Here is a 12,057-nt window from a genome sequence, read left to right as displayed (position 1 = left end):
GCCGTGGGAAAGGGCGTGGCTTCATCGTGATGCTGCTATTGTAAACCACGCCCCCTTGTTCATCACAGCGCTCTGTGAGCTGCTGGCATGCCCCCTCTCCCTCTGTCACTCATGAATAGAAGCTGTAAAAGCAGAGCAGCAGTGACAGGAGTCCCCCAACTGCCCCCTCCACTGCGGCCTGTGGGTGGGACAGCGGGACAGTCCCAAAAATAAAGCGGGACTGTCCCATGAAAATCGGGACAGTTAGGTGTTAATATAAATATGTACAAGGAAGCAGATGAAGCACAACAGAACTTGGCGTGAGAAAAAGCAACATTTGAATGTATGAGCCCCATATAGGGACTATTAGGGACATATGTACTAAGCCTTGGAGAGAGATAAAGAACGAGCCAATCAGCTGGTAACTGCCACGTTACCGGCTGTGTTTAAAAAATTACAGTTAGGAGCTGATTGGTTAGTACTTTATCTCTTTCCACTTTGACTCTCTCCAAGATGCCTATTCATCATCACTAAATGGCTCGTTACACATGTTTCGGCATATTTTATATTTAACGGGCCATTCAACATTAGGGGTCTGATAGGACCACCTGATACTCATCAAACTCCACATGAACAAATGCCATCTTCAGATGGTGTTTGTTCTCGGAGCCCCGCTCGTTCTTATGGGAAGCAGTTCCGGGTATGCATACAGGGATCCAGTGATCAGTGGCACTGAGCTTGCGTGACCTCAGGTTACATTAGCGCAGGAGCCAGTGACGGGGATGGGTAAGTAACGCTGCTACAGAAGTAGCAGTGTTACAGATTGCGGGGACAGCTGCTTTTTGGACCCCGATGATGAATAGACCCCCAAGGCTTAGTACATATGCCCCTTATTGTTTTAAGTTAGCATTCTTAGCAGGAGTGCCATGGAATGGTGAGTGACTAATCATATATAATTTACAATTATGTGCAAACAAGGGGCCTAATTTAGACCTAATCGCTCCTCTTCAGTTTTGCAGATGTCTGCGATCAGATAGCCGCCACTCATAGAGAGTGAAAACCAACCCCGCGCAACTGTGCGAATGCATGCGGACAACTGCAAATCCATTCGCAACTCACCATCAAATGATTTTTCCAGTCTGTGCGTAGCCCAGGCGATACAAACAGGCTGATCGGGGCTGGAGCTGACGTCACACACCCTCCCAGAAAACGCTTGGGCACGCCTGCGTTTTTCCTGACACTCCCAGAAAACGTCCAGTTACCTCCCCCAAATGCCCTCTTCCTGTCAATCGCCTTGCGTACGCCTAGCGATCTAAATTTTCACACCATTCTTTTGCAGTTTGGTCTTGCGCCTGCGCATTGCGATCCGTACCCATGCACAGTCGTTCGATAATTGCAGAACAGCGATAAGGTGTGGATTAGGGCCAAGGTTTGTGCATCTTATTTGTGTATAGAATGGAACATTCTGTGCACTGGGGGAATCTTTTAGGCTGTTAAAAATATGCAAATAGAAGTAGAGAAAAGGAACCTGTATCCTGAAAAAGTATCGCTTGTACTCAGTAGCGGATCTTGCTATGGGCACACAGGATTTTTGCCCCGGGGCGCCGCCTTCCGGAGGGCGCTGCCGCTGTGGCAAGATCCGCTACTGGTGCCCCCCGGAGCTCGGTAGATGTGGTGCTGGGCGGTGCGCGATGACTTCATCGCGCACCGCACTGCATTGTGGGAGCGGCACATAGACACTAGGGGTCATAATTGACTTCTAGTGTCTATGCGGTGCTATGGGAGAGATGTCATGACGTCTCTCCCATAGATCAGAGGAGCGGTGGCGGCGGACGGAGAAGGAGGGCAGCAGCGGTCGGGAAGCAGGAGCGGGGATGGTGAGTTATTTTTTTTTTTTTAAAGTGGTGCAACTAGGGGGCACAACTCTACAGGGGGCACAGTACTGGGGGCACAGCGCAACTAGGGGGCACAACTCTACTGGGGACACAACTCTACAGGGGGCATAACTGACCACGCCCCTTCTCCGTGAAGCCATGCCCCTATTTTTTCCGCCCGGGGCGCCCCAAAGTCTGGATCCGGCCCTGCTTGTTGTACTTGCAGAGAAAAAACAAAATACAGTACAAAAACACGTCCATGTATGTGAGTGAATCTCTGCTCATATGGTCCTGTCAGGCAAGCCACGTCAGCGCACCACTATTTGCAGATTAATTGACCACTGAGCATTAAATAAAAGAAAAGCAAAATGTAATCATGAAAAAGCGGCATTTCCGCTGTAACAGGATATAATGCTAAAAAAGATTACTTTTAAAACGCTACTTTTTGACATAAAGTTATGGCTGGCATGTACATGTATGTGGAGCGGAATTTTCAAACAAGCCACTTACGTTTCGGGTGGGATTTTATTTCCTGCTGGATCAGAGAGTTGAAATTCAAAGCTGTCTGAATTCACTTCAAATAAGGGATTTATGATGTACCGAATGGCTCTCTGATTTACGTCTTTCTGTGTAAATGTTCTCCCAACGTGATCACCTACAAAACAAGATGTTCAAAGCAACAAACTCACAGAGAAGATTTATTTTCTTTAAGTAGCAAGTTTCAATTTTGACTTTTTGTTGCTATTGTTTTACAAATCATCTCCTTTTCAAAATCTCTCTGGATGGAAAACAAGTATTGCTGCCATACGCAGACACAGGCTCTCAGACTGTCAGCATGTGATGTGATGGGGAAAGGAGGATGTCGCAGTGAATAGAGAGTTCAGAGGAGCATTCCAAAGCTAAATGTAAATGCGGCTGTGTCAGGTCTGAGACATTTGTGTTTCCGACTGTGACTCTGGTGGGCCAGTGGCGGAATCTGGCAGCTGGGAGGGCAGACCGGGCTGGGACTGAAATGTTAATACTGGAGTGCAGACCGGGCTGGAACCAGGGATGATGAAACTGGAACCGGACTAGGACTGGACTGGAGTGCTGAACGAGCTGGAACCGGGATGATGGCACTGCACCCGGACTAGGATTGGACTGGAGTGCTGACCGGGCAGGAACCGTGATGATGGCACTGCAACCAGACTAGGATTGGACTGGAGTGCTGATGATACAGACTGGAACTTCTACTAGCCGCAGGAGTCGGGAGCCCAGGAACGTAGCTCCAAGAAGCGACGTTGTTCAAGGCACCAGTACTCTGCCTGTGCAATCTTTATATTCCCCCTGACGAATGGTGATAAGAGGAACAGATCAGATGATCACTGCTAGGCCAGGGATTGGTGAAGCAGAGAACAGCAGTGGATTGGTGTGCAGAGTCATGTGACAGCTGCAGAGCCTGTGGTTGGAGAATCCACGGTCAGCTGATTGCAAGTGTTTTGGAGGGAGCCCTGAAGTGGAGGAAGTAGGCCCAAATGTAGTGGAGGGAGAGCAGAGCACTGTGGGGAGCTGGAACTGGAATTATCATGCCATACTGGGATCGCTGTGCAAGGGACTGCATGGAAGCACACATGACCTCTGCAGCAAAGTACACCAGCGTGCATGTAAGCAGTGCCATGTCTGGCGACGATTCCTGTCAGGCTGCCATGGTAGTCACATAACACTACGCCTGATTGAGATGTGGTTGGAGGTGTTATCGCTAATGCCGGAAGCACTAGTACGTATGTTAATGTAGCAGGAGGCGTTGAAACCTCCTGTATGCATTAATGATTCTAGGACACAGCATTGGATCACCTGTGACACTATTGGCTGGCTACGTGACCCATGGTGTAATGCAAGCCGGCCGCCGCAGATCCATCAAAGAGGCCAGGAATTCTCAGTCTTCCAACAGTGATTCCAGACTTCCTCACTCCCTCACAACGGTGGCGGCACGCCTATGTTTTGGGAAACAGAGGCCCTTGCTGACCTTTCCCCGCTCCCAAACGGTAGCAGCTTGCCAATCAGTGAGAGCCTGCTGCCGATCTGCGTGTTACATCGCAGACCTGTACCGCACAAGCATAGAACGGGTCTGGCGCTTTCGCAAAGTACCGAACATCGTCACTTTGTGGCACAGGCCGCAGATCGAACAGGACCTGAATAAGGCCCACTGTGCAGAATTATGAATTATTAATAGCAGCCTGAAGAAACAAACCTAGACAAATGGTAACTACCCATCTGCTTCTATATACTGCCATTCAGTATTTTAGTATTTCTCTATCGTCCTAGTGGATGCTGGGGTTCCTGAAAGGACCATGGGGAATAGCGGCTCCGCAGGAGACAGGGCACAAAAAGTAAAGCTTTAGGATCAGGTGGTGTGCACTGGCTCCTCCCCCTATGACCCTCCTCCAAGCCAGTTAGATTTTGTGCCCGGCCGAGAAGGGTGCAATTCTAGGTGGCTCTCATAAAGAGCTGCTTAGAGAGTTTAGCTTAGGTTTTTTATTTTACAGTGATTCCTGCTGGCAACAGGATCACTGCAACGAGGGACAGAGGGGAGAAGAAGTGAACTCACCTGCGTGCAGGATGGATTGGCTTCTTGGCTACTGGACATGAAGCTCCAGAGGGACGATCACAGGTACAGCCTGGATGGTCACCGGAGCCACGCCGCCGGCCCCCTCACAGATGCTGAAGCAAGAAGAGGTCCAGAATCGGCGGCTGAAGACTCCTGCAGTCTTCTTAAGGTAGCGCACAGCACTGCAGCTGTGCGCCATTTTCCTCTCAGCACACTTCACACGGCAGTCACTGAGGGTGCAGGGCGCTGGGGGGGGGCGCCCTGGGAGGCAAATGAAAACCTTTAAAAAGGCTAAAAATACCTCACATATAGCCCCAGAGGCTATATGGAGATATTTACCCCTGCCTAAATGTACTAAATAGCGGGAGACGAGCCCGCCGGAAAAGGGGCGGGGCCTATCTCCTCAGCACACGGCGCCATTTTCTGTCACAGCTCCGCTGGTCAGGAAGGCTCCCAGGTCTCTCCCCTGCACTGCACTACAGAAACAGGGTATAACAGAGAGGGGGGGCAAAATAAATGGCTATATATATATATATATTAATATAAAAGCAGCTATAAGGGAGCACTTAATCATAAGGCTATCCCTGTCATATATAGCGCTTTTTGGTGTGTGCTGGCAGACTCTCCCTCTGTCTCCCCAAAGGGCTAGTGGGTCCTGTCTTCGTATAGAGCATTCCCTGTGTGTCTGCTGTGTGTCGGTACGTGTGTGTCGACATGTATGAGGACGATATTGGCGTGGAGGCGGAGCAATTGCCTGTAATGGTGATGTCACTCTCTAGGGAGTCGACACCGGAATGGATGGCTTATTTAGGAAATTACGTGATAATGTCAACACGCTGCAAAGTCGGTTGACGACATGAGACGGCCGACAAACAATTAGTACGGTCCAGACGTCTCAAAAACACCGTCAAGGGTTTTTAAAACGCCCGTTTACTTTAGTCGGTCGACACAGACACAGACAGGGACACTGAATCCAGTGTCGACGGTGAATAAACAAACGTATTCCTTATTAGGGCCACACGTTAAAGGCAATGAAGGAGGTGTTACGTATTTCTGATACTACAAGTACCACAAAAGAGGGTATTATGTGGGATGTGAAAAAACTACCATAGTTTTTCCTGAATCAGATAAATTAAATAAAGTGTGTGAGCATTGGTGGTTCAGTGGTAGAATTCTCGCCTGCCACGCGGGAGGCCCGGGTTCGTTTCCCGGCCAATGCACCATGATGCGTGGGTTCCCCCCGATAGAAAATTATGGGCGGTATACCCTTTCCCGCCAGAAGTTAGGGCGCGTTGGGAAACACCCCTTAAGGTGGATAAGGCGCTCACACGCTTATCAAAACAAGTGGCGGTACCGTCTATAGATAGGGCCGTCCTCAAGGACCAGCTGACAAGGCTGGAAAATATAATAAAAAGTATATACACACATACTGGTGTTATACTGCGGCCAGCGATCGCCTCAGCCTGGATGTGCAGAGCTAGGGTGGCTTGGTCGGATTCCCTGACTAAAAATATTGATACCCTTGACAGGGACAGTATTTTATTGACTATAGAGCATTTCTATATATGCGAGATGCACAGAGGGATATTTGCACTCTGGCATCATGAATAAACGCGATGTCCATAACTGCCAGAAGATGTTATGGACACGACAGTGGTCAGGTGATGCAGATTCCAAACGGCACAGTATGGCCGTATAAAGGAAGAGGACTTGTTTGGGGTCGGTCCATCGGACCTGGTGGTCACGGCAACTGCTGGAAAATCCACCGTTTTTTACCCTAAGTCACATCTCTGCAGAAAAAGACACCGTCTTTTCAGCCTCAGTCCTCTCGTCCCTATAAGATCATATCTGCCCAGGGATAGAGGAAAGGGAAGAAGACTGCAGCAGGCAGCCCATTCCCAGGAACAGAAGCGTTCCACCGCGTCTGACAAGTTCTCAGCATGGCGCTGAGACCGTACAGGACCCCTGGATCCTACAAGTAGTATCCCGGGGGTACAGATGGGAATGTCGAGACGTTTCCCTTTCGCAGGCTCCTGAAGTCTGCTTTACCAAGTCTCCCTCCGACAAGGAGGTAGTATGGGAAAAAATTCACAAGCTGTATTCCCAGCAGGTGATAATTAAATTACCCCTCCTACTACAGAAAAGGGGTATTATTCCACACTATATTGTGGTACTGAAGCCAGAAGGCTAGGTGAGACTTATTCTAAAAAAATTTTTTGAACACTTACAAAGGTTCAAATTAAGATGAAGTCACTCAGAGCAGTGATAACGAACCAGGAAGAAGGGGACTATATAGTGTCCCGGGACATCAGGGATGCTTACCTCTATGTCCCAAATTTGCCCTTCTCACTAAGGGTACCTCAGGTTCGTGGTGCAGAACTGTCACTATCAGTTTCAGACGCTGCCGTTTGGATTGTCCACGGCACCCCGGGGTCTTTACCAAGGTAATGGCCGAAATGATGATTCTTCTTCGAAGAAAAGGCGTCTTAATTATCCCTTACTTGGACGATCTCCTGATAGGGGCATAGTCCAGGGAACAGTTGGAGGTCGGAGTAGCACTATCTCGGATACTGCTACAATCAGCACGGGTGGATTCTAAATATTCCAAAATCGCAGCTGATCCCGACGACACGTCTGCTGTGCCTAGGGATGATTCTGGACACAGTCCAGAAAAAGGTGTTTCTCCCGGAAGAGAAAGCCAGGGAGTTTTCCGAGCAAGTCAGGAACCTCCTAAAAACAGTGCATCATTGCACAAGGGTCCTGGTAAAAATGGTGGCTTCCTACGAAGCAATTCCATTCGGCAGATTTCACGTAAGAACTTTTCAGTGGGATCTGCTGGAAAAATGGTCCGGATCGCATCTTCAGATGCATCAGCGGATAACCCAATATCCAAGGACAAGGGTGTCTCTCCTGTGGTGGTTATAGAGTGCTCATCTTCTAGAGGGCCGCAGATTCGGCATTCAGGATTGGATGCTGGTAACCACGGAGCCCAGCCTGAGAGGCTGGGGAGCAGTCACACAAGGGAAAAATTTCCAGGGAGTGTGATCAAGTATGGAGACTTTTCTCCACATAAATATACTGGAGCTAAGGGTAAATTTATAATGCTCTAAGCTTAGCAAGACCTCTGCTTCAAGGTCAGCCGGTATTGATCCAGTGGGAAAAACATCACGGCAGTCGCCCACGTAAACAGACAGGGCGACACAAGAAGCAGGAGGGCAATGGCAGAAACTGCAAGGAATTTTCGCTGGGCGGAAAATCATGTGATAACACTGTCAGCAGTTTTTCATCCCGGGAATGGAAACTGGGAAGCAGACTTCCTCAGCACGACCTCCACCCGGGAGAGTGGAAACTTCATTGAGAAGTTTTTTCCACATGATTGTAAACCGTTGGGAAATACCAAAGGTGGACATGATGGCGTCCCGTCTGAACAAAAAATGGGACAGGTATTGCGCCAGGTCAAGAGACTCTCAGGCAATAGATGTGGACGTTTCTGGTAACACCGTGGGTGTACCAGTCGGTGTATGTGTTCCCTCCTCTGCTTCTCATACCTAAGGGCTGAGAATTATAAGACGTAGAGGAGTAAGAACTATACTCATGGCTCCGGATTGGCCAAGAAGGACTTGGTACCCGGAACTTCAAGAGATGCTTACAGAGGTCTTATGGCCTCTGCCGCTAAGAAGGGACTTGCTTCAGCAAGTACCATGTCTGTTCCAAGACTTACCGCAGCTGCGTTTGTCGGCATGGCGATGGAAAGCCGGATCCTAAAGGAAAAAAGGCATTCCGGAAGAGGTCATTCCTACCCTGGTCAAAGCCAGAAAGGAGGTGACCGCACAACATTATCACCACGTGTGGCGAAAATATGTTGCGTGGTGTGAGGCCAGGAAGGCCCCACAAAGAAATTTCAACTCGGTCGTTTCCTGCATTTCCTGCAAACAGGAGTGTCTATGGGCCTCAAATTGGGGTCCATTAAGGTTCAAATTCGGCCCTGTAAATTTTCTTCCAGAAAGAATTGGCTTCAGTTTCTGAAGTCCAGAAGTTTGTCAAGGGAGTATTGCATATACAAACCCCTTTTTTTTGTGCCTCCAGTGGCACTGTGGGATCTCAACGTAGTTCTGGGATTACTCAAATCACATTGGTTTAAAACCAGTCAAATATGTGGATTTGAAGCATCTCACATAAAAAGTGACCATGCTCTTGGCCCTGGCCTGGACCAGGCGAGTGTCAAATTGGTGGTTTTTTCTCAAAAAAGCCCATATCTGTTCGTCCATTCGGACAGGGCAGAGCTGCGGACTCGTCCCCAGTTCTCTCCCTAAGGTGGTGTCAGTGTTTCACCTGAACCAGCTTATTGTGGTGCCTTGCACCTACTAGGGACTTGGAGGACTCCAAGTTGCTAGAAGTTGTCAGGGCCCTGAAAATATGTTCCAGGACAGCTGGAGTCAGAAAATCTGACTCGCTGTTTATACTGTATGCACCCAACAAGTTGGGTGCGCCTGCTTCTAAGCAGTCGATTGCTCGTTGGATTTGTAACACAATTCAACTTGCACATTCTGAGGCAGGCCTGCCACAGTCTAAATCGGTTAAGGCCCATTCCACAAGGAAGGTGGGCTCATCTTGGGCGGCTGCCCGAGAGGTCTCGGCATTACAACTCTGCCGAGCAGATACGTGGTCAGGGGAGAACACGTTTGTAAAATTCTACAAATTTGATATCCTGGCAAAAGAGGACCTGGAGTTCTCTCATTCGGTGCTGCAGAGTCATCCGCACTCTCCCGCCCGTTTGGGAGCTTTGGTATAATCCCCATGGTCCTTTCAGGAACCCCAGCATCCACTAGGACGATAGAGAAAATAAGAATTTACTTACAGATAATTCTATTTCTCGGAGTCCGTAGTGGATGCTGGGCGCCCATCCCAAGTGCGGATTATCTGCAATACTTGTACATAGTTACAAAAATCGGGTTATTATTGTTGTGAGCCATCTTTTCAGAGGCTCCGCTGTTATCATACTGTAACTGGGTTTAGATCACAAGTTGTACGGTGTGATTGGTGTGGCTGGTATGAGTCTTACCCGGGATTCAAAATTCCTCCCTTATTGTGTACGCTCGTCCGGGCACAGTACCTAACTGGCTTGGAGGAGGGTCATAGGGGGAGGAGCCAGTGCACACCACCTGATCCTAAAGCTTTACTTTTTGTGCCCTGTCTCCTGCGGAGCCGCTATTCCCCATGGTCCTTTCAGGAACCCCAGCATCCACTACGGACTCCGAGAAATAGAATTATCGGTAAGTAAATTCTTATTTTTCCATTTATGTCTTCAGTTAATCAGTGAGTGATCTGGGAGCGCCTTTTGTATTTTTTCCATTTTTTCTTAACATTGATCAAAATGCACCAAGGGGGTTATTAAGGTTTGTTAGCAAACCAAAAAGCACACTAACGGGCAAAACCATGTTCCACTGCAGGTGGGGCAGGAGTAACATGTGCAGAGAAAGTTAGATTTGGGTGGGTTATTTTGTTTCCGTGCAGGGTAAATACTGGCTGCTTAATTTCTACACTGCAATTTAGATTTCAGTTTGTACACGCCCCACCCAAATCTAACTCTCTCTGCACATGTTACATCTGCCCCACCTGCAGTTCAGCATGGTTGTGCCAATTATTGCGCTTTTTTGGTTTGCTAGCAGACTTGAATTAGGCCCATAATGTAAAAAAAATTGCTTTCTCGTATGTAAAAATAGGAGCCTGACACCACAAAGCAGGGGATGCTTCTGCTGTGCTGTATAATGGGAAATTGCGCAACCCATTTCGGCCCAGGCGGGTAGTTTTCTACCCAGCACTTCAATATTTTTTCATTATATTGAAAAAAAAAAAATTCTACTAGATTTTTCTTAATTGGGTCAAAATTAGTCATCCCGCAAAAAATCTTGAAAAACGGTTAGAAAACTACCCATCGGGGCCAAAACGGGTTAAACATCACAATACTGAACGGAGGAAATTGCGGGGACACTGGACAATGATACACAATAAGGAAAATGCAAGAAGCAAATTTAAGGACGCACATCACCAGGAGATGGAAGAAGACAAGGGTGGGATGAGTGTGTAAGGGGGCTCTCTGGGAAGACGAGAGAGGTGGGATTTTTGTTTTAGGAACGTTGAAGGTTGAGGAGAGTTCCATAGCTGACACGATGCACAGAAAAAGTCTGGGCTTTGGGAGCTGGTACCAATGGTGATGGAGAGGGCAGGGGGAATTAATCTGAGTTCAGAAGAACAAGTGTGTGTGTGTGTGGGGGGGGGGGGGGGGGTGTTTGGCTCAGAGCTTTGTAGACGTGGGTGATGATTTAAATTTGATCCTCTAGGCCCAGGGGATGAAAAATGACACTTAGGAGCTGATTGGGTGAAGCACCATTTAATATTTGTAACAACAAATATATCAGTGGTTGTTTGATATGCCCCTAGATATGGGGAGTGCCATGGGGAAGGTCAGTGGGGGAGAATTAGATGTGGTCACAGCAACCATGCAATAATTATAGCTTATTTATCTTTGTCAATGTTCCTTAATTAATCACCTTTATATTACATGTGACATGATGTTATGACTCCCCTTAGAAGACTATAGAGTTCCATGATTGTTACGTATAGAATGGAATGTGCAGTCCTCTAATACATCACATTGTTGATACCTGTTTTTGCATTTTCCAAGTGTCCAAAATTGGGAGATCGCAGAATAATGTAAAGAATATTTTCATCTGCGCTGTCGGGGTCTGAGGCCTTCAGGTTTCTGGCCGTGAGCTGGATGGCAGATTTCCCATCTTTCAAGGTCTCTACAGTGGAAGGGATCTCCTTGTGAAGGATCTTTGGAGGCATTTTATCCACATGTTCCACCTAAGGGTATAGCAGAGAGACAGGACATTGGCCCTCATTCCGAGTTGTTCGCTCGTTCTTTTTCATCGCATCGCAGTGAAAATCCGCTTAGTACGCATGCGCAAAGTTCGCACTGCGACTGCGCCAAGTAACTTTACTATGAAGAAAGTATTTTTACTCACGGCTTTTTCTTCGCTCCGGCGATCGTAATGTGATTGACAGGAAATGGGTGTTACTGGGCGGAAACACGGCGTTTCAGGGGCGTGTGGCTGAAAACGCTACCGTTTCCGGAAAAAACGCAGGAGTGGCCGGGGAAACGGTGGGAGTGCCTGGGCGAACGCTGGGTGTGTTTGTGACGTCAACCAGGAACGACAAGCACTGAAATGATCGCACAGGCAGAGTAAGTCTGGAGCTACTCAGAAACTGCTAAGTAGTTAGTAATCGCAATATTGCGAATACATCGGTCGCAATTTTAAGAAGCTAAGATTCACTCCCAGTAGGCGGCGGCTTAGCGTGTGTAACTCTGCTAAATTCGCCTTGCGACCGATCAACTCGGAATGAGGGCCATTGTTTTTTAATTTATTGTATTTATTTGTTTAAATCCCCCAAGGGGAGATCTGAGTCCTGTGATTCTTAAAAATAAATAAATGGGTACACATGGGGGAGCGATGACGAGCACACGTTGTAGGTGGGAAGACCTAAACTATACAATGGAAGTCTAGGTATGCTGCTGGTTGATTCAATTGGCACTTTGGGTATGGGAGTAAAGCC

General features: G+C 48.0%; 1 protein-coding gene and 1 non-coding gene across 2 annotated transcripts in view; one reads left to right on the top strand and one right to left on the bottom strand.

Moving 5' to 3' along the window:
- The window catches only part of LOC134958707 (FRAS1-related extracellular matrix protein 1-like), a 364,054-nt gene that overhangs the window by 107,432 nt on the left and 244,565 nt on the right, over positions 1–12,057 (bottom strand). Inside the window, exons 26-27 of the mRNA XM_063941462.1 lie at positions 11,106–11,307; positions 2,364–2,508 (exon numbers count right to left, since the gene is read on the bottom strand). Coding sequence (XP_063797532.1) covers positions 2,364–2,508; positions 11,106–11,307 — 347 coding nt within the window. The remainder of the gene's footprint in view (positions 1–2,363; positions 2,509–11,105; positions 11,308–12,057) is intronic.
- TRNAG-GCC (transfer RNA glycine (anticodon GCC)) lies at positions 5,590–5,660 on the top strand. Its single transcript has one exon. It is a non-coding gene; the product is annotated as a tRNA-Gly (tRNA).

This window comes from Pseudophryne corroboree, chromosome 9, assembly GCF_028390025.1.
Source record: "Pseudophryne corroboree isolate aPseCor3 chromosome 9, aPseCor3.hap2, whole genome shotgun sequence".
Taxonomy (NCBI): Eukaryota; Metazoa; Chordata; class Amphibia; order Anura; family Myobatrachidae; genus Pseudophryne; species Pseudophryne corroboree.
Note: the sequence above shows the minus strand (reverse complement) of the source record. Positions and strands in the feature narration are given on the sequence as shown.